Source organism: Manacus candei, unplaced genomic scaffold, assembly GCF_025592945.1.
Source record: "Manacus candei isolate 608988 ecotype Guabito, Panama unplaced genomic scaffold, ASM2559294v1 h1tg000081l, whole genome shotgun sequence".
NCBI classification, from domain to species: Eukaryota; Metazoa; Chordata; class Aves; order Passeriformes; family Pipridae; genus Manacus; species Manacus candei.
Window position 1 is genome coordinate 4,439,343 of NW_026138129.1, and position 25,181 is coordinate 4,464,523.

Here is a 25,181-nt window from a genome sequence, read left to right on the forward strand (position 1 = left end):
GGGCACAGTTTAACCTTGCCTTTTGAATAAGGGTGGCTGTTTGACTGAGGGCAGGGAGGTGGTAGACTTGAGGCACTGAAGAAGAGATGAGTCAAAACTCTGTGACCTCTAATGCCCTGAGCTGGGAATCAAGGACAGGGTATTTTGGTGGTGATTTTGTTCTTCTCACTGCTCTGTGTAGTACAAGCCAAATAAGGCATGATTGTGGACAAATAGCTGATTTGTGGGAATATGTTTCAAAAGGAAACAACTGTAGGGAACCCAAGTGACATTTATAAAAACTTTTTGGTGTTCATGTGATACACTACAGTAACATTTACTAGGATCCTAAATATTTGAAATACCTTCAGAAAAATAAGGCCGAGATTGCTAGATTACTCATATACTTAGGGGAGTGTGTGTCATTGCCTCACTCCAGAAGCTGTGACTCTCTAGATGAGGCAATGTAAGGCCACTAAGAAGGTAGTACTTCCTGTGAAGTTCAAGGAGAAGCACAGAGCCGTAGCTTCTCATATACAGTTTCAACAAAAGCTGTTGAGCTTGAAAACCCAACCAACAGACCTCTGAGGGTTTGATGACCCCATATCAGTGTTGCACGTTTTTCTGGATGTGTTGATTTACTTGCCTTGCCACTTTTTGCAATGAAATGGAGATACGAGGGTTATTGTCTGGGTTATTATATGTTTCTCTCCTATAGAGACAAGGGGTACATGTGACAAGCATTTGAAAAGCCTTTGTAATCAATGTCTTATTTTTAGAACTCCTTGTAACATTATTATATGCAGATAACAAGGAAGTCCGTGCATGTTTTTTGAAAAGAGAATGTGATGGGAGTCTGTTTTGACAGTCCATAGTCTAGAAATGTAAGCTCTATCTAGAAGTTAGGTCAAATCTGCAGTGGGGTATCCCTGTGCATCTCTAAAAATGAGAGACTGGTGCTGAGCTCCCTGAATCCATTTTGGGCCCTGCTATTTAGGCTAATGCACTTTCAGATCTCCCACAAGGGGTGGTGGCCCTGGCTGGAGCTGGAGCACCATGTAGCAATGAAATCAAGCCACAGGTTTTGGACCAGTTCACAGCTGGGTGTGACAGAGCTTCTGTCTGGTTTTTTTCCACTTCTTTCTGACAAAGGTGTGATTCCACTTGTTTGAGGCTGTAGCACTATATCATGGATAGATGGTGTTCTTTCCGTCTGTAGAGGTAATTCACCTATAGTACCAGTGATCATAGGTTGGTCCTCTTCAAAACTTTGTATCAGCTCTTAATGCTCTGTGATGCAGTCATTCTGGAAGTAGTTCTGAAGTATTTCTCCAGTAGTCAGAAATAGACGTTGGTGACATGAGCCTGGCAAGTCCATCTGTTCTGAAAAACTTACCTTCAGAAGGAGTTTATTCAATGTACATACATGAGAAGCTGCCTCCATACCAGTGATGCCATTTCTGTCAGCATAAGCAGATATGTTTGGATAAAAATATCTTTCACGTGAGAGAACAAGTAAAGGACCTTCCCTCCTAACTCATTTCTTTCATAAGTGATAATGGAATTCTTTTCTTCTCAGAGATTTACTTTCACAAGTTCAGACCTCTGCACACAATTTGATTCTTAAATAAGTGCTTTTAATATTTTTTGAACTTTTCTGATAATTTTGTCAGTGACCGTCTCTCCCAGTATGGTAGTAGAGACACAGTCACCAGGAGCTTCATTTCTAGAAGCTATTTGCTGTCTTAATAAATTGCTGTTTGCTACCTGTACTGTTCATGGAAACAAATGGAAATGCAGATCCGTTTCTAAAACACTCGTACATGATTTACTATAAAAATAAATGTCATAATTACTGCAAAAGATATATTTAACTGTTACTTTTATTGCCTGGGTGTATATCAGGCAATTCCTTTCAGCTGTTTTTATTTAGTGAAGACTTGTATTTAAAAATGTGCCTCAAGATGGATTGTAGATAAGCCCAAGTTGTGTTGTGCACCTTTTCCTCCAGTTGTGCACACTGGGAACTACTGTCCTAGAGAAAACGCACGAGAATAAATTCCAGAGTGATGTTCTCATGGAGTTCAGTATGACAGTGTTTGAGAGTCTTGCAATGACTTTTTTCTTCCCTTGAGTTGCACTTTAGTCCTGGGTTATTATTTGTTTTCAAGTGGGCTTCTAGTCATCGTCCAGAGAAAGTTACCAAGTTTGAGAGGATGAGTGATTTTTGACCAAGCTGACCAGAGCAATGAAATGGCAAATCAGAGGATTGTGTCAAGGTGATAACATACCAAAAGTACAGTGAATTCCACTGTACCCTCCCCTCCATTTTGCAATCTTCAGATCATTGTGTGCTAGTATGAAGGTGCACGTAGGTCTACTCATTCCCTGTAGGTTGATTTGTCAGATGATCCACCATAATTTTGGCATGATCCTTCATGGCCACAAAATAATGCGTGAAATTCAAGAGGACAGTCAAGTAAGAAGGATCCTCTCTAGATGCGTAATCTGAAGATTTATTTTTCTTTTAGGTTGAAGTTAAGAAATTAAATCTTTTTTATTTACTTTTTAAGTACATAGCTCTCTGTCAGAATGCTGTACAGAGAACAAAGTTAAAGATATGGAAAAAAAACTGTGCAGAGATTAGAAAGCAAACAAAAAAACCCCTAGACTTTTTTGACAGGAAATAGCAATTCGGCTGGAAAAATTTTCGATTTAGTTATGATCTGTATCTATTCTGAGCCTTTGAAACGGCTTTCAAAGACTTGTGTTTGATTTTTAATGAAAAAGAGGTTTTAAGATATAATTTCTTCATAGAAAATATTTCACAAATGAAGCAAAACTTCATTTGATGCTGCCTATATTAGCCCAAGAGTGAGACAGTTGTTGCAATGTTTTCATGATAGTATGGAGTTATTTTTTTACTTGTTTTAGAAAGTGAAATTTCTGGACTCCTCAGCTTTTGGATGAGAAAGTCATGAGAGGTCCAGTTCTAATTATATAATTGCAAAATCCACTTTTAATGATAACCAGTTCATACAGCATGCTAGTGCTGCTTTGGCTTTGGAAGCTTTCTGGCAAATTTTAAATTCATGCAGTCGTTTTCTTTGACACTTCTATTGTTGTTCTTTTCCTACACTTTCAGAATGAAAAAGCTGAAGTCTTTAGTTATCTTCTGTTATATCTGGATATAACAGAGGTCTCTTTACTCCTGCACATGCTGTCATTGTCTTGGGTTTGGCACTGCTTTGCACCAAAAGATTTCAATGTGTTATTAAAAGGGACTGGACTAAATATGAAACTATATACCAGTTGCAAACTGGAATAGGATTTCTTTTTTTTCCCTGGAGAAAAGGAAGATTCTGTAAGGCTGTCAGCATATAAAGATGTTCCTAGCCAACTCTGCAGAAGCTTTTTTCAGAACAGGAGAACCATCTTCCAATTTGTCTGAACAAAAGCCAATTCATATAAAAACTCAAATGGAGATATCTTGTAAAAAAAATGAAAGAACAAGTGTTCTGTATATCATACTTTGCTTTATTGCATCCCTATTGTCGTTAGAATAATGCTATTAAAGAATAAACTAAGAAGCTTACCCTGAATAAACCAAACTGAGCTCTTGTTTTCATTCAATTACATTGGATTAGTAAATTAGAGTGATTAGTAAAATCCTTCTATGCTAAGAAGCTTAAAAATGGAGGCAGATACTTATAAAAAAAAGTAATTTCTTACTTGTACAGGGAGAGTAGTCTGCTAGAAGTAGATTTTAGCTTATGTGTTGCAGTTTTGAGTTTGGGCTAAGAATCTAACTGTAGTAGGAGAATAATGGAGTTATTAGTGCAATGGACAGTCTGTATGCAGTGACAGGGGTTTGGCCTTTGTGTTCAGGATTTCCTTTCAGTGCTGAAGCTGTTCTGTGCTTTGCATTCTGTTTTGGAGTGACAAATGATGTGATGAGTTTCTGGGAGCTGAATGCTGTGACCAAGCCATATTTATCTCTCTAGAGAGGTTTCAAAACCAAGAGCAAATCTGTGCTATGTAAAAAAAGTCTTTCTTAGGCGGGTCAAGAGCTCTCACAATAAAGGTTCATGACATGCATTTTTATTCATTATTGCAAAACTCTGGAGCAGGAAACTTAAAATACAGCAAGCTACAGGTGAAATGCTTGTTAGTCACGTGACAAAAAAAGAGAAGTTTTTTTGCTGTCATTGATCTTAGAACTCATACCATGACGCACAACATATTTCAGTGTCAGGAAAATGAATTGTTCTCTGGTAATTTTGTGACATCAAGAAAATAAGTATGTGTTCAGAAAAACTTTTTTGAAACACTGTATGTGGTTTACCAGTGAATGTTTTCTCTTTGGAAACTGCTTGTTAATGCTGTCTGGTTTAACTGCAATTGGCCTTTGCAAATGCTTTTGCTGTAGCTGCTCAGTCCTGAACTGCAGAAACAGTTTTCTCAACACTGAAAGTTTGGCTGCAGTTTTGTTCATTTGCATGTCTTCATAGCAGCAGCCCAGCTCACACAAGATGTGGTCTGTCATTCTGTGTCTGCCTTTGCCCTATAGCAACTGCCTGAGTTATCAAATAAGGGACATAAAAGGGGGGTTGGTTTTGACCCCAGCAATTTATAGTTACATTAAGCCCTTCTGCTGTAGGATGTCTCCCACACACACAAACTTTACCTGTTCTTAGTCAAAGGGTATATATTGTTCATTGTTTATAAAGTGTGTATCTGCCTGGTTGTTTCCCCCCTTATTTAGGGGGGTAGTTGCATCATTCACAGTGAGTCAAGACAGACAACAGTTTTTCAACCATTGACTCCTAGGAAGTCCTAGGTACAGTCTGTCAGAAACTATAATTGTATGCCCGTCATTCTGCACCTGATGGGGAAGAAGGCAAGGGTGTAGAGCAGACCTTTTCATTCTGCTGGTGCAGTTTCTGAAAGGGTCACTGAAAGGCCTTCTTAAATCCTGCATGTTGAGTGTTCCATTGTCATTTTTACCTTGGTGACAGCTCAAACTGTGGTGCTATTTAAATATTCTCCTTGTCTGAGAGATAATGGCTTATTTCCATTGTATTACTACTGTAATCACATAACCTGTTTCTCTTTTTGTAGTTTCTGCAGTCTACGATTCTACCCTCAATTTTAGAAATAATGAAAATCCAACATTGCTGGGAGTTCTAAATGGAAAAAAATATCATGCAGATTTGTATGTAAGGCAAGTAACCATAGTTTAATTCCTTTTTAGCATACAGGAGTGTGTACTTGCAGTCAGAATTGGACAAATAAGGGAATGTTTTCAAGTAGGTGATGAAAAGCAAATCTCTACCAACCCGGCTTCACAGAGCTTCAGATAAAAACTCCTATTGGATGGGAAAGGTTTCTTGTAAAGTTCTGTGACTGCAAATATGTGGGGAACCCATAAGTGTCTACACTACTTTTTGTTTGTTATTTTTTTATTCATTTGTCTGTCTCTTGGCTCAGGAGCAGCAGAAGGGCCTCTTTTCACTCCCTTGGCCAGAATATCAAACATCATCTAAGTGATCAGATGGAGTTGCTTTATACCTGTCTCTGGCACAGGAGTTCCAACTCTGGTGGAGGCCAGGCTGAGGACTGTTCCTATCTCTGTTTGTTGGTATAGTTGATGTATTTGCCTGCTGCTCCCTCCCTACCAGGGGGTTGTTTAATGAAAAAAACATTACTTGGATTCCTTTTCATTAATGTTTCTATAAGTGATGAATACCCCAATGGATTCCCATAATCTTAATGGGAATGAGCCAATTCCCAAGTGAGGTTTTACCAGCAGCACCCATACTACAGGCACTCAGGACATGAGATAGTTTAGGGTTGGAGCATAGGAGCCTAAAAGTGACACCACAAGTGATCAGGAGTTCATCATAACCCCTTTAGAGCTATAGTGGGCTGGTCCAATTGGTTTATCTTGGATACCAACATCAAATGGAATAGGGTGACCTTTTCTTTTTACCTCCCCTTTTCTGCCTGTTTGAAAAAATATTTCTTCAGAACTGTTTTTGCTCAAGGGTAAAAAGAAACTTTCTCTTGATTCCTCCTCCCACTTGATAGCTTAGCCTGGTTGTCCTTGTGTTTGGTGTACTCAGCTTGGCTGGCTAGTTCATGGAGGAGCAGCTGGCCCTACCTGTGTGGGCCATTTCTCCAGTGGAGCACAGGGGCGTCTCCTCTTCCTGTATCTCCATTTACACCATTCCAGCCTGCTGTGAGTCAGTCTGGCAGGCTATGGAAATTGCTTTTCACAACTCAGGGTAGCTATTTACTCTTCTGTCCTTTTGAGCTTCTTGAAAAGCTCTTACAGGCAGGGTAAGCCTCATGGCTAAATTTGTTTTGGCAATTAGCTGGGGACTATCACAGATGTTCTTTAAAATCCTCCATATTTGCTTATCAAAGTGCCGTAGGTGTTGCACTAAATGGAATTTTGCAAAATTTGGATGGCCATGTTAAATTGTGTTGGTTTGCAATGTTTGTAACCTTAAGACTTTTTTAACTAAAGGAACAAATCAGTAGTGTCACACCTGTTAATTTATTAACTGCAAACAGGAGTGTCCCAACACTGAGAAGTTATTCTCTTGTGCTGAAGGAAGTTAATTTGATGCTGCTCTTAATGGATATTAATTAAAATATATCCTACATTGAAAATGTAAAATTATTAAATATTGCCATTAGTGTACTTAAATGAGGTTGGTAAGAGATTTTTTCTGTCACAGGGTTATTGACCAAAACTCATATGATGAGATGAAAACTTTGGTTTGTCAAGAGAGAATTTTTCAGTAATAGGAGCCATTTTGCTGGACATTATCCAACCAAGCTTCACATAACAAAAATTACAATAATTGGAAATGTTGATGGAGAAACACTAGAGAACTTTACCATAAGTTATAAGAAGAATAGTTTGTTTTTTCTCTCTATTGCCTAGCTGATTAAGTACAGCCTTTAACTTCATAGGTGGGTTAAAAAATTCATTAATTCAGAACCTTTGTTTGGAAACAGATAATTGTAAACCTTTATCTAGAAAGTTGCTCTAGTGAACTCAAACACAATGCATTACTATTTCAGAAATCTCAATTTCTAAATTCCACATATATCTAAGAACCGAAGGTAGCTCTAGAAGCAAACTATACTTTGCTGATCTTGGAGTTGTTACCACAAGTTAAAAAAAGGAGAAAAATGTAGCAAGTCTCCTGTCAGAGGGATAATCTGTCTGTATAATGCAAGTGCTGTTCATGGGAGCCAAAGTATTTAATATTCTTGAATTTTTCTTGTTTACCTTTGGCAGGCGGATTCCACTAGAGGAAGTCCCAGAAGATGAGCAGGAATGTTCTGCCTGGCTCCACAAACTATATCAAGAAAAGGTTAGTTTTTTTGTCTAGGCAGCAATTGTGAGCCCTAGTGCTCCATTATTTATACTGCTAGTAGACCTTTACAGTGTCCGTGTGTAGTGGTCCTACTTTGGAGGCTTAGAGTGGGTGTTTCTGTGCATACAAACTGATCGTGTGCTACCAGTCATGATTGCCTTTATAAAGAGCAACAGGAAAAAAGCTTAAACAAACCTTTATAGAGGAGTTTTAAAACTCTTCTCTAGAAAGTTGCATAAGAATACAAAAATCAAAATTATCTTCTGTCTTGTCTTCTTTCCCCTTAAAGGCACCTTGTTAATCAAGAAGTAATTTGTGCGCTAAATGAGATATTTTTAGTGTATTAGAATTTTTGTCCCTTGTTTTACCCTGTCTTTTTAACCAAGGCAAACATCCAATATTAATAGGACAGGCTGATAAATTGCTTTCACATTGTGTGTATAGAAGGCATGTGTTTAAGATTCCTAATTACATAGGATGAGGAGAGAATAATAATGACTGTGTGTTTGTAGATGCCTGGTGGAGTTTTTTTCTTATTTCCAAATGCTTTCATATGCATCCTTCAGTCTTTCAGAATCTGTTTCTTCTGGTCTTTGTTTTTATGAATATAGGAGATAAGGGTTGGGGGATGTGCTTTTTGAATACACTCAGCACTCCCATTTCAATCAGTGGGAGTCATAGGTATGTATGGCATGAGGGCCTGGCAGCTCAGTTTCCTTCAATACATTGATCAAAGTTATGTATTCAGACTGAAATGCAGCAGTGCTTTGGATTTAGAAGTGATAGAATATAACTCTGGTTTCCTCTCACTGGGACAGCAAAATTCTGCTGTGCCATTTGTCATGCTCTACCCAGGACACCACGTTAGCATTTCTGTATTGATTATGTCCTCGTCTTTCTCAGTTTCATGCCATGACTGTTTCTGTTTTAATTCATAGCCCCTCTGAGCAGCTTGCTTACAGGAATGAGAAAAGTAAATATGTCTTGAGACCTCACTTGTAGATCTACCACCTTTGCCTCTGATCCCCCTTCTTGTAATTTGTGCCAATAACACCTGATTCAGACACAACCCCCAGCACCTTTGCAGAAAGGCAGGATGTTACCCACAGGCTCGTACTCATTCTAGAGGCATATATGTGCAAATGGTCCTTTTGCTTAAAATTGCAAAAGTCCACTTTCTGCTGCTATGAATTTGTAGCCATTTTTCATGTTCCTGAGAACCATTTAGACATTTGTAAGACAAGAACATAAATGAGAATATGGTAATTGTTTTTCTGAATCCCTTATTACTTAGTTTGCAGTAATTCACTTCAGGTTTGTTCTGTTATTCGGCCTTTGGTGAACACTCAGTTACTTCTAATGCAAACAGAATGTACACCTCTCCTATATACTATTATATGATACGGTATAACATAATATCCTTCATATCTGTTCTTCATGGCAACTTTGCTGGTTGGTTAAATCTATAGTTTCCTGTTAAGAATAAGGAGGGAAGGAGGGAAGGAATGTGTGTTTAGTTTTCCTTTCCACTAAAACCTTTTTGGTTACGTAGCATTTTTTTTGATTCATTAGAGGTGGGGTTTTGTTTGGGGATGGTTTTAATTTTTTTCTGAGGGTGACGTCTCTATTTCTCCAGCTGTTTTACATTAGTGAAACTGTTATTTCATTGCAGTCATTCCTGGTTTACTGAAGCCTATGTCTTCGTAAAATCAGTCTGGCAGAATGTAGAGCAGGGACAACTTCTTGAAGAGTTTTGAGATGATGAAAGCCCCCCTGCAGGGTAGAAATGCAGTTTCGTTTCATCTTTCTGCCCTGCATTTAAAAAATTATAATTGGCTTTTAGGTCAGATAACAAGCAGCCGCCCAGGTGCTGTTCCTAAAAATGAATTCTGTTTCAGATTGTCTTCAGAGTCAGTAAATGTTTATGATAAAATGTAACAAATCTGTATTCAAAGGGCAGTAATTCATTGTAAGATACACACTCATCCCCTTCTTTGTCTATTTTGGTTGCAGCACTTCATTTCCTGTTTCAAAGCAAGACAAGGTGTGCACACAACTGGAAAGCAGAGCCCCCATTTTATCATGCATTATGGTTACATGTGCCTTTGCTTATTCTCAGTGAGTTTAATAAGTTTGTAGTACTTTCTCAAGGCTTACATACAGTGTGCTGAATTATGCTGTAGTAGCATGATTTAGTGACTGGGGAGTGCCACAGGTACTGAGGTCAAGGCCTGTGCACTCATGGTGATCAGAGTGCAGAGCAGTTGGAATGGGTAATAAATCAGTAATTAGTGGACGTGGAGGGTTATGACTTTTTTTTCTTTTAAATTAAATCGACATTAGTAAAGGAGTGAAGATCTTTGAGAAAAGCTTGTTTTGTTGGTTTTTATGTCATTGCCTGTTCTCACTTACATGTACCTCTAACAGAGATACTTTTCTCTGGGAATCTGGCATGTTTATGTTCTTGCTACTTAGTACTTCATTTTTTGGTTTAGCAACTGCTGCAAATGCCGTGAGCAGAGTCTTGCCAGATAAACAATGACACTGTGCTCTTCTAAACGAAACACTGTTCTCCTTCCTTTTCCATGCTTACAGTAAGCACCGTGTCCATGGGCTTCTTCCTCACCTGAGGTGGAGTTTGTCCTTCCACGTATGTCTAACACTGCATCAGTTAATGCCAAATTATGACAGAGGTGCAATTTGTGTTGCACATTGCCTTTTTCTTTTATTTCTTTTATTTTTTTTAAACTCCCATTGCTAGAGAGGCTGCCTTTGACTTTAACAAGGACTGGGTTGAGGATCTTAATGCCTGGTCTGAAGAGGTACTGTGTAATAGTCACAACTCAGCTAGCCCTTGCACGTTTGTTTTCTTTTTTTACCTCCTTACAGCCTCAGTGCCTGAAATAGAAGTTCTGCTTGAGAATCTTAATTTCCATTAAAAAGAAAGCAAGCTTCTAACTTTTCTCACTTGTAGGAGAAGCATGGAAAACAGAGTATGAAAATATATGCTGGAATGCCCTAGGGAATTAGCAAAGCATAACTGAAGAGGGCATGTGTACAGAACTCCAGTGTTTGGGAACAAAGACTATATTTTTGGATACTCATTCTTTGTGGGCTTCTTCATGAAAAGGCAGCGGCATACCTCTGTCATCAGACCTCCTGGGAGAAAGAATCCAGTTAGCCTCTGATGGATGTTCCCTGACGGATGTTGCCTGCATTACCCCCACATTGTCTGAAGTAACTTAAATTTGGTGGGGCCAATAGAGGGAGCATGTTTCCATGTCTGAAAATAATACTTGAGTGGATGGGATTGATTACAAACTAGAAACAAAATCTGTATGCAGGGAAATGAAAGGAGCTTAATGTAGGTGAAGCGATTTCAGGAAATTTTGAGCTACGTTATGTGTTTAAAGGCTGACTTGAGATGATGGGTACTATAGGCACTCTTGCAAAGCTTAGAAGACAGATTAACCCACAGATGTCTTTTGCAAGGAAAGTAAATATATTTGAGCGTAAGGAATCTTAACTGAAGAGCTGTTCCCTCACAAAGGTGTGAAATGCATAGTGGAGGTGTTGGCTTTCACATTGTTTTGCCTGTTGTATATGTTTTCCATCTGTCTCAAACCTTTCTGTGATGTGGTCAGTGATTTTGCTGCCCCTAATGCTGTGCAGAGCCAAGAAGGGAAACACTGCTGCATTTGTTTTAAGCAAGCCTGTCCTGCTCTCTGTAGAAACAGGCCCTCTAATGGCAATACCAATAATAGGAATTCTTCAGTTTCCTGGGTAATGCTGGTATTTGGGAACCTAATTGTATATAGTAGAATTCAATTTACTGATGATTAGTAGCTCTGTGTTGTTAAAGCAGTTATAAACCAAAGTCCTCAAGGCACTGTAAAGAAAACTTCATACACTGTGTGATCTGGTGAAGATGACTAATTAATTGGCTATAGTGAACCCAGTACAATCTAGCTTGCATGAGGAAAACAGTCATAATTTTTCTAACCTCAGTAAAGAGAGTGCAGTATTTAATTACTGTGTAATCTCTTAAAGCTGAATGTTCCCTTTGAAATAGATAAAATGGTAGCAACTTCTAATTACTAAAGTTGCTCTTAAATAAATAAAAAATCATTTATGTCAGCTGGAGTGTAAGTAAGTGTAAAGTCATAGCACAGTAGAAATAAACTTCTTGTGTTGATTAGGACAATCTTGGCTTTGCTGGAATTTTTGGAAACCAAAAATCCTTTCTTTGAAGAAGTATAGGACTTCACTCTGACTAAACTAGGGTTCCTTTTTATGTCAGTCTAATGCTGACTTCGTTAATTAACCAGTTTGATGTGATAACACCGATTAATAATCTTTGCTTTTGAACAAGTAGGCAGGGTTTTTTTACCCCACCCCCTTTTGATATCTTTGGTTGATCAGATCACTAACGGCAATGCTGTTCACCCCTGTGGGCTCTAGAGGAAGGTACTGAATTCTAAGTCTTCTGTGCTTTAAAAAACACACACTACAGAACAGAAGAAAAACAGCCCCCACCCCATTATCTTCCTGATATTATACAAAAAGGGAGAGTCCTTTGGTCAAAACCAGTGAGAGATTGTAAACTGTTTAGAGAGGATCAGCACCCAAACTTCCTTCCACAAGCTTCATGGGAATGAGGTGAACAAGACTGGGGGACAAAGCAGGCAGAAGAGGGTGGTGTTCTTCAGAGTATGGGACAAGATGATGTCTGGTCACCTTTTCTGACTGGTTTGTGGGTACTGTTTTAGAGCAGTGCAGTGGTTGGAGAAAACATTAGGGAACAGAGGATCTGCTGCTGAGCATGTAGCCCAGACACTTCTCTGGCTTACCAGCAGTATTTGGGCAGTGGCTGTGGCTCTTGCAGGAGATTCAACATTGCTGCAGGAGTGTACATCCCATCACCCATCTTGTTTTACTGGGCTTGTTATACTCTTCAGGTATGCCATCTTTCAGGCTGCTATGTGCAGGAGAAAGAAAGTATGCTGTTTCCTTTTTTTTCCCCCGTTTCTTTTTCTTTTTTTTTTTGACTCTGTGTTCATTGACTTCAAAGTACAAGCTTTCCAGCCATCCCTTGGTCTTTGATCTTCCCCTGTGGTTACAAGCCCACAGCAGGTGGAACATCAGAGTCAGAAATGGCTAGTTTTGTTGGCAGATGGGGATTTAATTGTTGCTCTCCTTTGTTCTACTAGGATGCATTCCAGGAAGAGTATTACAGAACAGGAACCTACCCAGGAGTCCCTATAGTACCACCCCATCGACCATGGACACTTTTGAACTGGCTTTTCTGGGCCTTATTGCTGCTATATCCTTTGTTCAAACTGCTCATCAACATGATCAACAGTGGATCATCACTGACACTGGCTAGTTTTGCATTTGTCATTATAATAGGTAAGTTTTCTGAACAAAAAGATTACTTACTGGGTGGCTTTCAGATATGATTTATTGAGGCTTGCTAAATATAAAGATGGTTTGTGAAGTTAACAGCCCATCTGTGGGTGGATATTTATATCCACTTTAGCTTGGAATAGGTTAAAAAGATTCTTTGTTTATTTTTGTATAGTTGTATTATTTTTTTTAAGAGCTGCCTACAAAATTTTCTGTTTCTGTAGAAATCAAAACAGTGACTTCTCAGTGGGTTGCCTACAAAAGGCTTTCTTTTCTTGTGTTGTGCTTTGCTGGGTTGTACTTTAAATGCCTAGAAGAAAGGCTTAAGGATAATTTATTCTATTGAGAATTCTTTTGTCTAATCATAGTCTGTGTCATGCACTGGTAATCCATGAACTCATGATTTAAGCACAGCCTGTTATGGCCATCTTCTCTGACTTATGTAGCACAGGGCGTAGACTATCACAGGTAATTCCTGCAGTTCCTGTGGTAGTTCTGAATTGCCTGGGTTTGTATTTGAACTAGTATGTTATCTAAGGGGAGGAAGGAAAACAAAACAAGGAGCTGGCCCATAGAAAGGGAGGGAGATGTCATTTGGTGTCCTTCATGGAAGCAAGCACCAGATCAGTTTGGAAAAATATTGTCTATGATTGGGTGCTTGTTTGAAGAATAAGTTCCCTTCTATGATAAGCCATACATTTATAAAGCAAATACTTTTTATGATTGCACTGACCATCACATGTATTTATCTTAACTTCATCACCTTAACTTCTGTATAAAATGGCCTTTGAAAAAGAAACAGAACTTCACAGTCCTCCTGGCTCTGAGTGAAGTGAATGCAGAGATATTAGAGTTGGATTAAAAAACCATGTCCAAAATAGCAACACAGAGGAAATAGAAAAATGTGGAGCATTTGCTTGTTTCAGAAGTGCATCTTTCCTCTCTACCTAGGAAACTGTTCCTAATGTTCAATATTTCTTTGCATTCTTAGAAGTCTGAATCTTGAGCAGGTCTCATTCTAGTTTGATTATGATTAACCAACTAATGTCCTTTTGCCTATTGTGAAGAGTTTGATATGGTAGGCACACAATATTGTTTTTCAGAAAGTGCCCACAGAAGCAAACACTGTGTTCAGCTACTATTAAGGCTTCTTATAAAGATAAGTGGAGAAGGAAGAATTTGTATGTGCATGCAGACAGGAGATGTACTTCGTGATGCTTTGAGCCAGAGGAAGGAAAACAAGAGCAAGGATAATGTCCAACATAATGGTTGGTACATGAGCAGGGTAGAGGAAAAAAGAGGGGAATCCTGTGCTCTTGTCCTCACCTGGAGAGATTGCTGGTGCTTGTTACCCTGAGAATGCTTTGTGTAAAATGTGTGAGAATTTCTCGGAGCAGTGCCTACAACTTAGAAGCATCTTTTTTCACCCACCTTACTTGTTGGAAGTCACAAGTAGTGCTGCCCTCTCCCTTTCTCTGACTGGTGAATAGGATGGGAGTGTAGAGTGAGCACCGTGGTTAGGGTGTGCTCTCAGGAATGGGAGGTGTCAGGTTCAAATCCCTGTCAGTTGCACAGAAAGGTTGATCAGCCTCCCCTGGGCTCTTGTTCAAAATGGATATTCAACAGTGGGTAGGATGAGGTGTGACACCATTGCAAATGCTTCATCCCTGGCAATAGAACTCAGGAGGGCATTTGTCCTGCCTTTGAAGAAATGCTGGCATAGTCTGTTTCGTACTGCATTGTGGAACAGTGGCTTAATGGTGCACTGAAGCATAGCCATTGCAAAATTTTTTTAATTTGTCATCTTTTCTTCAGCGTTTTCCTCTTAATTCAGTTCTTCCACTCAGCAGGGTGGGTGGTTGGGAGCATATCCAGTTTGTAGCAAAGCAGGGAGGACTGTATTTGCCATTTTTTCCAGTGTGAATGGTAATTGGGACCTGGTGGCTTAACAATGTAAAAGGAAGGTTTTTCTGTAGATTGGAGAGCTTTATCAGATGATAAAACTGGCTTTTCACATTGCTTCTAGTAGACCTTTTCTCACTATTCGGTAATGGAAGCAGCAAAGGTAGTGTTTATTCTTTTTCTGTGGCAAGTTGACAGCTCACCTGATATTCCAGGGAAGCTTATTGGAATCCCTAATAGCCCATTGTCATAGATTGCTGGTTTTAAGGGCAGTATCTGATATAGGTGTAGACAGCACAAGATAAACCTTTCTATAGGTTTTGATAGGAAAGAGCAGAGTTACTAAGAGGTGCTTTACTTGGTATCCTCTGCATTGTTTCTAGATTGTCATTTGTCCTTTGCATATCTTATTATGGCCTCCAGTAAAACACTTACTGGCTTGTAAGTAATTGGCTGTTCAGGTGGAAAGAGCCTTAAGAGAAGTGCTCCACTTCAGCTGGAGTGGAAGGACTGTAATACCTCAGACCCTAACTTTCAGATCCAAGGAATGAATAACCACCAGCTCTGCTGGTTCAGCTCAAACTCTTTCAGCCCTAAATAAATGACGTCTCCTCTTTATACTGCAAATACCATCCCCTCTTGCTTTGCTGTGCAGCAGTTTGGCTATTTATTTTCCCAATTATCATCTCCTTGTCCTCGTATCTAACTACTGGTCTGGGACCAGGAGCCCTTTGTGATACTACTTGAACCAACACAAGGCAGTCCCTGCTTCAGAAGATAAATGCTCAAAGAGTTTGAGAGACAAAAGTCTCTTTTGAAAACCAGGTTTAGTTTCACAGGACACATAGCAAGAGATTTATGTACTTAGCTCACAACTGCCATTTAAAACTTAGTGCTGATATTTTGGTGTTAAAGCAGTGAGCATGCCTGTCAAATGTCAGCATTTGTATTTGACAGCAGCTTCTTTTTTCCCCCTCCTCCCTTCTTCCCTAGTCTCATTTGGCTTCAAAGAATCCAGTAGGGGTTGCCTTTCATGTTTTGGTAACTTGAGGAGGACACCCTTCATGCTTTAGAAGTAATTTATTATAGAGCTGTCGACAGCAGTTAAAAGGGGAAAAGATGAGTGGGCTTTTCTGGGCTTTTAAAGGGAGAAGCAGCTCTTACATGTTTAATGCTAAAAGCACAATGGCATCTGGGCAGATGGCACAGGGCCAGCAATTACATATCAGTTATAGGCAAGAGAAGTGTTTCATCTGAACTAAGTGTAAGGAGTAATTAGCCAGCTTGGATCCTGTGGGAGCTGTTGTATGTGTGCTGTATAGTACAAATTGTGAGTCCTTGAGGACTCGACAGTGTCCAAGTGCAGAGTGTGAACCAGAGGGCTGGAGCATGATGTGACCTGGGCAGTGAGGCTCTTGGTGTCCCTAGGCTGAGATGGATGGAAGGTGAGGACAGCACAAGCCAGCAGTGTTATAGTAAATTTTCCAAAAGGATATAAATCATGTGCAGGATTCTACCTGTATTGATTCTGCTTGTTGGTGGGAGACAGTCTGGCCTTTCAGCCTGGTGCCAAAAATTTGGGGGTTTATTGTTGCTTGTGTCTTCTCTTCATAGAATGTAAGATAGGCCCTCAGTGGGAATTCAGTGGGAATTTCTACCATTCATGTAATCTTTAGTTGTACATATCTTAATTTCAATGTATTACCTATATAACTCAAGTGTACAGCAAACAATATATGGGAAATTTTTATGCCCCTACCTGCTGTGTTGCTTATAGCATTTGTTGTGTGGTACAAAGGCAAAGTAACAGACGAGATGAAATTCTGAGGTGTGAGAGAAAGGTGGAAATCCTTTGCTCTGAGCTAGGGTTTTGCTGAAGGATGTGATACTTACTATGTGTGGGTGGAGGTCGTGGTTTTCTTGGAGCTAAAATATATTCCAAGAAAGAGATTACAGTATTGGCTCTGTTGATTTGTGTTAGCTCAGCCCTCCCTCAGCTTCCAGTGCTCCAGCAGGCAGAGAAGGTACTCAGCAACCTCCTGCATCTTTTGGATGCTGAGTAATGATGGGCAAAAAGATGGCAGGAGCTCTGTTACCTTCTGCCATTTGCTGTGGAGCAGTGCGGGGATGCCTGAGCTGATAGCTTCCCTCATGCTTTTCTCAGGGTGGATTTAAACTCTCACTGCTAATAATTTAGGCACAATTCCTGCTTGATCTCCCTTTTACCTCTTTCTTGAAGTAAAACATGCAAAGTTACCCTACTGTAGTTGTATTTAAAACAACTGAATAAATCCTTAAATGTGATAGTATCACTAGGGTATGCACTGAGGCTCGAGGAGAGTTGTGAGATAAGGCAGGCAGTGCAGGGAGAAACCAGGGATGCACCCCAGCACTGCCCCCCACTTTGCTTCCACAGGCTTGGCAAACATGAGCAGTCCCTTCCTGTTGCACCCCACCTTCCCCAGGGTGCTGAGGGCTACAGGGTGAAATGAGGACAGAAGGCAGTGGCAGCTTCTAACAGGGACAAAGGAGTGGGTCAAAAAAAGACATCCAAACTGCTGAACTAGGTATTTTTTTGTATCCAGGCAGTGGCATTCTTGGAACTGGATGAAATCTCCAGTGTGCTGTGTGGTTGCTATAACAGCTGCTCTTATTTATGCTCTGTGTCCATCTCCAGATGCTGTTTCTATCCCTTGTGGTTAAAATCCTAATGATTTCATACTTACTATTATGTTATGATCCCAGACTGCAGGCTACATGCTGGATCTTTCTCTTCTATTCTCTTCCCCAGCTCATGGCCAGTTAAATGTCAGAGATGGTTTTCTTTTTGTCTTGTCTATTTGTGAGAGTGAAACTCTTTGCTTGTTTCAGTTGTGTTTCTATTCGTAGATTGACAGTGGAGTGTGAGCGACAGTGAACTCCCTTGGAACCAGCTCCCTTTCTGGGCTGTTCACTGCATAGCTTTCTGCCTGTGAGAGGGCCTTGCTTTCCTGGCATCTAAAAGACCTGAGGGCAGCCCTAGGGACAGACCAGCTTCCCACTGTCTACCCATTATGGTGTCACATCATGTGTGACTCATCTCTGGTGTCCAGTTACCACTTGCACTCTAAAAACTGTCAATTTACTGTCATACTACAAAACGCAAGTCTCTAGTGAAGTCTTTGGGGCTGATATTGTAATGCCAAGTTGCAACTGGTAAAGCACAGGGCAGCAATGGCTGCCAGCTGCCAGCCCTCTCCCATTCAAATGCTGAAGAGCAGCAAATGCCAGGACACAAGGTGTTGTATCAGCCCTGCTGTTCACAAGTGGTGCCTGGTAGTGGTATGAAGCCTTGGGATTCTCTTAGTGCTCTCTGGCTCTGACTTAACCATTATGAGTCCCTTGGCTGGTAAGAATTTGTCCATGGTCATCTTAGAGAAGTAAAGACCAATGGGGATGAGACAGAGCATCTCACAGTACTGGGCCTTTTCACCATCAGTCAGAAAGAAAGAGAGATATGGAGGCTTTAGGGCAGGATTGTGGCTTTCTTGGGTTTTTTTTGTTTGGTTTGGGTGGTTTTTGTTTTTTGGTTTTTTTTGAAAAAGCATTCTGAGCAGAGGGAAGGTGTTTGTGACTTCAAAGTAGGTTTAGGCCTGAAAAAAGTATGGCAGTTCTGGATATGTACAGCAGCTGAGCAGAAGCTTAGGGAATAATATTTTGGGCAGCTGAGCCCCTTGACAAAAAAAACCAAACTGTCAGGCAAGGAGTTAAGGCTAAGTTGCATTTAACTTAGTCACTTTAGGTGCTACAAATAAATAAAATAATCCTTGCATATGGTGAATTATTACCACTAAATCAGCTATAAGTCTTTTAATTTAACCCAGCCTCTTGTGACATATCCATTACAATTTACATTTTTTTTTATCAAAATCTGAAGTGCCCTTGTGCTTGCTTGTGCTCTTCCAGGCACGGGGGCTGTTAAAAGCCAGCAGAATTCCCTTCCCCTGCCACAACTTGCATGCAGACATGTCCATTAGTTCACTTCATCACTTGACTCACTAAAGCCAGGAAACACTGGCAGCCCCAAAGCATCCTATTACACAGCTGGCCTTGTCCAGGTTTCACAGGGGTGAGCATATCATGCCTGTGCCTCACACCCATGTTGATTCCTTGTAGCCTCTTCCCTGCTGGTGGGAGAGGACATGTCTGGCCTTCCTTCATGAGGTGCCATCAGCAAATATCTTGATGTGGAGGTATGGGAGCATCAAATGCACCTCCCATTGAAGGTCACCCAGGGTAGTGTGGGTAGTTACCTTTAATGCTGTGCTGCTGTAAGGCTGAGAACACTGTTGGTCTCTTTCACCTGTGCAGATCTTGCAGTCCTTGCCTGCAGTGCAGCTTTTAACTGTATTTATTTTGCAGCTTCTGTTGGTGTCAGATGGATGATCGGGGTTACAGAAATTAACAAGGGCTCCACCTATGGCAACAATGAAAACAAGCAGAAATGAAAGTAGTATCTTCAGAGACTGCTTCAATCCAAAGGGAACAAATGCAACTCCTGAAAACTCTTAAGTGCATATCACAGTCCTTCAAGCGAGATCAGAGGAGAGGTAGGATGGGCAATTGCCATGCATATCCGAATTTGTGCTCCTGTTGTTTTTCTCTGGGAGTTTGGGCTGATGACACGCTTGAAAGATGCACTCCTTCATATCCTCTCCGCAACAGGTTTGCATTTGTGTGGTTGGTTTGTTTTCCTATGAAGTGTCTTAAGTTTTGAAGAAAAAAAAATAAATTCCGGCGTGCTTATATGAAGAGACTTTACCTGGAAACTAACCAGAGGTGCAGGCTTTAATGTCAGGAGATTGTTACAAGATGATTAAAATTGATAGTTGTGTAGATCACACAGTTTAACAACCATAATCTGTCAGTGTTTAAATACAGTACAGTAAGATGCTGTGCTTGGTTATACCAGTATTGGACTGAAGCAGCTCAGCTGAACTGGTAGAACTGCAGTATAGAGTTTTTGTACATCTAGAACTTACTGCCACAGTGTGACTATGGGGCCCTTTAAAACTTCAGCCAGACCCTGGACATCCAGACATCAGAGCCTTGCAGTAGCATAACCTGGAGCAAAATTTGGCCTTGTGGCCTGAGCAGAGCTAAGTTAGCCACTGCCATCTCTTTCCTGAGGCCATACATCTGAGGGATAGCTGAAACCTGTAATTCTTCTGAGAGTAAATTCCATTTATGGTTTGGAAAAACTGACATAATAAAATTCCCTTGGGCTTTAAACACTACTTAAAATTCTAGGCCTTCCTAGCAATGGTGGGAAGAAAATAACTGGGCATGGTGTAGTGAAATAATGCGAAGTGTGCATTAAAATGTATGCACCACACCCATAATGTAGTGATCCTAATTAATCTGCGTGTCTGTCTTTTCTTATAAATTAGTTTACTTGGTGCCTCATAGCAGCCTGTGGTAATAGTTAAATTATCTTTTCTTTTGGGGAGAAGAGGGGAACTAGGACAAAGACCTAGGGCAGCAATATGGTTCAGTTTTTTTATATCTGTCTGGACTTGATTAGACCCCTTTCTGAATTAAATAAAACTAGAATCAAGCTTCTCAGGAAAATGGTGTTGCTCTGACCTTCCTGGTACTGATTTCAGGGCAGAGGCCTCCTGTTTTTAAACTTTCAGAGTTAAAGGATCTGCAGATTACTAAGAAGAACTTCATAGAATCACAGAAAACAAGAAAAAAACCACAAAACACAAAAAAAACCCCAAGGAAAAGTAAGAGAGGGGACTTCTAAATACCAGCAGTTATGATTGGAAAAAACCACTATCTTTTAAAGTCTACAGATCCTGATACTTAACAGCGGAGATTATGACTGGCACTTTCAAAGACAGTCCATTTCCACTGCACGTAGAATTAAACAGGGATAGTCTCTAGTGAAAAAAATGGGCAGTCTTAGTTCTAGCAGCTGGTGTGAAAACATTTCTCTTTTCCTATAATAAAACTGAGGCCAGAAGAAACAGGGGCTAATACACCAGAATATGAATCATTCCATGAAATATGTATGAGCTATTCAGTGTATCAGATAATAGAGAAACTCACCTTTTTAATATGCAGCACCTAAAGAGCAGGTGGAGTAGTGCTTGTAGCATGGGGCAGTAAGTGAAGTTTACTGGTAGAGGAGGCAGGAAAATTTACAAGGTGAAGGAAGGAATAGATTATGGGAAGTGTGAGAGACTAGTTTTGGGGGCTTTTTTCTTCACATGTCTTGTGTACATGCATTTCCTGTGCTCTGAAGCTTTCTGGAATAGGTTGTGTGATGCGATGAACACAAACATGGGCTCTACTGTAGTTTTTCCAAGACATGAGAAAGAACCCAAGAGCAGAAAATACTGCCATGCTTACACTGCTATTCATTTAATAAAGCACATGCCCTCTGTTTGCTCTAACAATCTTAACAGTGAAAAACTGAGTATTACAAGCTGTAGTCTGAAGCTATCTTGTAGTAATGAGCAGGCACATTAGTGAGCCAGACCTGAAGACACTGTACACAAGAGTTTGCAAATGGGTGGAAGGGGGAGAGAGAATTTTACTGTACATATTACCTGGCAGATACCGTGGGCCTTTCTCAGGGTGGTAGGTGAGAGCAGCAAATACATATTCATGTAGTGACAGACCAGCTGTTTTGCCTTTTTTAAAGGGTCACAAATTTAACATGTAGTGGGGAAGACATTTAATATTCCTTAGGAATCTCAGCCCTTTCCTCTCCAACTGCATCCAATGCCACTTCTCCCAGAGGAAAATACCAAACATGTAAATACTTCTGAAAGAGTACTCAGATTATTTCATACCCCTTTCCCTAGGACCAACCCTTAGAACAGGCTGAGGGCCAAACATGCCACTCCTGATCAGTCCTAAGTACTTCTACAAGTCCCAGCGCACAAGAACTGCACCACTGGGCCCTTCCAGCACTCACTGACAAACAGGGAAAGCTTAATGGTACTTGCCAAAGTTAAACTATTCCAGTTCACTGTATTAAAAGAATGACATAGGTCATTAGGAAGCAGTGTTTGTCCCTCATCCCCACAAGCGACTGTATGTTCTACAACTGCCTTAACAAAAGTAGTCTTAATGTTTGTTTATACAAAAATAAAAGTATGAAAAGCCATTGTGCAATGAATGAGTTTTCTTTTGCTTGGCAACAACAAACCAGTAACAGTTTGTCACCCCTATCCTGACTCCTAAAAGCTGTCCACAGTTCCTGTTTGTGTACAAGGGCATGTGGAACAAGGCAAGTGAGGACACAGATCACTCACATACTTTTGTTACACTGCAAACTGAAGAACACAGCAAGCCTGGGGGCACTTCTACCTCAACTACTTTCAGAGTCCTTTGCTGAGGATGACAACATACTTCCCCTCCTATCATATAACTGAAAATAGAGAGCTGAAAAGAAGGGGCAGTCTTTGTTTAAATTCAGCATTGTATTTTTTGACAGCCTAAATACACTGCACACGTGACGTGCACAGCAAGGCTCATACTTTTCTAGAAATGTCATTTTGTGATACGTCCTCAACAGCTCACCCCCCACCTGGGACTAACCAAGGACCTGTGGATTAGGAGAAGAGACAAGACACTAGAATTAAACCAAATACTAAAAGGAAGTTCCTATTTTAAGTCTAAAGCTGTAACAGGAATATATAAACTTGCACTAATGTTTACAAGTAAAGTTTTAAGTTACCAGTTTGTGATAAGCAAGTCAAACAATCAACTATTTTACGTGTTGCAGGCTGTTTCTTCCACTTGCTCACCACTTCTAACCTTTCCTTTATCTGAGACTGATGACAGCTGGGGTGAGGTACAGAAATCAAAGCCGAGGATCAGAAATCAGTTTTATAAAGCTAACAGTGAGTTCTTGGTTTTGCCAAACAGAACACAAGAATAATTTTAAACAGTTCTCTAGATGACAGAAATGCTGTGCAGAGCACTCCCTGTTCCCATGGCACACATTCAAGAAGGAAGTTATCCTTGAGATAATAAGTAGTGTCAGGAATTGCCCATCCCCACCTTTCCTCAGAAGAACATAAAAGGGGGGGAACCTTAAATCTGCTATCACCTGTGTAAGAAGCATCTTGCACTGCACATCTTGAAACCTGACAAAACACTGACTATTGCAATAAGAGCAGCTTATTTCAGTTAGATTAGATTAGCAGTCTTACACAAGTGTTGCAAAAAACTTTAGAATGTGACATGACCACCTTTTTTGAAGAAAAACCCTTTACCAACATCTCCTAAAATAAACCATTTATTGAGAAAAAACTTTTTTAAAATTTCATTAATTAGCCTTGTGCATAACAAATCTGAAGCTTGCCAAAAACAAATAAACAAAAAAAACCAGTAAAAGTTCACAGTCAGTGCACTCAAACAGATTAAAAAACAAGGTCCATAACGCCTGGTAACACTACAGCATTTTTCTGAACCTAAAGAGTTCAAAAATACTACATATTAACATTACAGTTCTCAATCAAATGAGAAACAGGAGAAAGAACAAAAGGTATGGTCCATATACAGTAGTAATGGCACTTTCACTGAAACATGCAGCTTCTTCCAATTTGCGGACACCGTCACGTGAGCAACATGTGCCATGTAAAATGTACAGGAGCAGCAGAGAAAGTGACGCCCGTCACTTGTGCAGTCTTCGTTAAGGTCAACTTTTATACTGTTTCTCAGCACAGTCTTTATGTAAATATTACATACAGTAGTGATTAAAATCTTGTCAGAACAAAAAAGGCCAGAGACTGAGTAACTTCATTCTTCGTCTGTGCAAACCTGTGAAGGAAGCAGAAGGCAGTTACTTCAGTGGTACTGCAACGAGAAGATGACAACAAATCAATATCTTAAGCACCTTCAAACATCTTTGAAGCTTCTTCCTTCTCCCTTGTTACACAGATAATGCATAACAAGCATTTATACGTGAGTGTACTGCCATTCCCACTGTCACCATGCAACCCTTAGGTACCTAAAGCCCTGTTTTGCCTCTGTGATGGAAGGGATCTGGCTACAGTTGCCCTGATGAGGACTGGGTATGATGATCTCAAACACACTATTACTGAACCAGAGCACCAAAGTGAACAACTTTGTGCTGGAAAATGGGACAGAATTCAATAACATTTGTACTTCTTCAAAGAAGTTACTAATCTACCTCAATTTGTAGCTGTGAATATTTGCCTATTCTTAAGGAAATACTCACACCATAGTTCATGCAAGAACTGCAGACTGTTACACCAACTGCCAGATGAACATTCAATATGAACTTAAGTTCAAGTAAAAACTTAAAGCAGACCCTTACACAGAAGGATGGTGGAGTTCTCTATCATGTGCTGGTTTCACTTTTTATGGAGGAGGCCTTTATCTCTAGAAACCTGTACATATGTACTTGCTAAAGTTTTCAGCACAGAGCCCTTCAGATCCAATGAGCTACCACCGAGTTGAAGCCTGACTAGTCTTTTCAACATAAAGATAATGCATATCAAAACAGCTGTGAAAGTTCATTGCATGGTGCACAACCAGGTCCTATAGTCAAATGTTTGCTAAAAACATTACATGTGCTTCTGGAAAGTTTCCACACCACATTTTCTGGACAGCGTCAACTTGATACCAAGCCCTGTGGCATCGCTGCAAACAATGAAGCCAACTAAAAGCTGCTTCCGATTCCCGTCTGCAGTTTTTGTAGCTGAAGTCATCAGACAAACCTTGACAAAAGGATGATCGAGGAGCTGGCTGGCCGTCCACCTCATCTTTGGGTCACTTTCCAAGCAGTGGCAAAGGAAGTCTTTCCCTTCTGGGCTCACTTTGTCAGGAATAGGAGGTTTATGACCCATCCCCACTTTATACATGATCTGGAAGTTGTGCTCATATTCATGCCAAGGCCTCTGCAACAGGTAACAGCATTGCTAAGTGCAAGCTTTAGTGAGTAACTTGCTATCCACTAGAGCATGTATTTCTGTACTCCAGGAAATTAAAAACCACCCCATTACTTGCAGACTTACGTGTGACAAATTGCTGAGAGTGGGACCGGAATTTGCAGAGAAACTGCTAAGAACAGTTTGCATTTTGTCAGCACATGAAACATCCCTACCTTGCCAGTGACCATCTCTATAACAACACAGCCCAGGCTCCAGATGTCTGCTGCACGTCCATGTCCCTCTCCTTTAGCTCTGGTAATCACTTCTGGAGCCATGTATGCTTTGAAACAACATATATGATGCCATCAGTTCATACAGCAGAAGGAACAGCATATATCAAGTGACTAACTCAGTGAACCAAATGCTTTTTAATACATCTGTAATGAACTACTACTCAGCTTTTCTTGCCAAGTTTTGCCATTTGCTAGCTTCTTGTTCTTTGACACATTTGCAGCATAAATGTTTTTCAGTTTGAAAAGTGATAGTGAAAATGCTGCTACACTACATGCTTTCAGTTATTGCCCTTTTTTGAAAATAGATTAAG

General features: G+C 40.2%; 2 protein-coding genes across 6 annotated transcripts in view; one reads left to right on the forward strand and one right to left on the reverse strand.

Annotated features, from left to right (window-relative positions):
* AGPAT4 (1-acylglycerol-3-phosphate O-acyltransferase 4) overlaps positions 1 to 22,831 on the forward strand; it is a 72,954-nt gene extending 50,123 nt beyond the window's left edge. Inside the window, exons 6-9 of the mRNA XM_051811268.1 lie at positions 5,101 to 5,203; positions 7,295 to 7,370; positions 12,584 to 12,782; positions 19,083 to 22,831. Coding sequence (XP_051667228.1) covers positions 5,101 to 5,203; positions 7,295 to 7,370; positions 12,584 to 12,782; positions 19,083 to 19,168 — 464 coding nt within the window. The 3' untranslated portion in view covers positions 19,169 to 22,831. The remainder of the gene's footprint in view (positions 1 to 5,100; positions 5,204 to 7,294; positions 7,371 to 12,583; positions 12,783 to 19,082) is intronic.
* Positions 22,832 to 22,961: 130 nt separating this feature from the next.
* The window catches only part of MAP3K4 (mitogen-activated protein kinase kinase kinase 4), a 68,725-nt gene continuing 66,505 nt past the window's right edge, over positions 22,962 to 25,181 (reverse strand). For all 5 annotated transcript variants that reach the window (XM_051811263.1, XM_051811262.1, XM_051811260.1 and 2 more), the window contains 3 exons: positions 24,811 to 24,917; positions 24,425 to 24,604; positions 22,962 to 23,501 (listed from right to left, as the gene is read on the reverse strand). In XM_051811263.1, the coding sequence (XP_051667223.1) occupies positions 23,481 to 23,501; positions 24,425 to 24,604; positions 24,811 to 24,917 (308 nt within the window). In that variant the 3' untranslated portion in view covers positions 22,962 to 23,480. The remainder of the gene's footprint in view (positions 23,502 to 24,424; positions 24,605 to 24,810; positions 24,918 to 25,181) is intronic.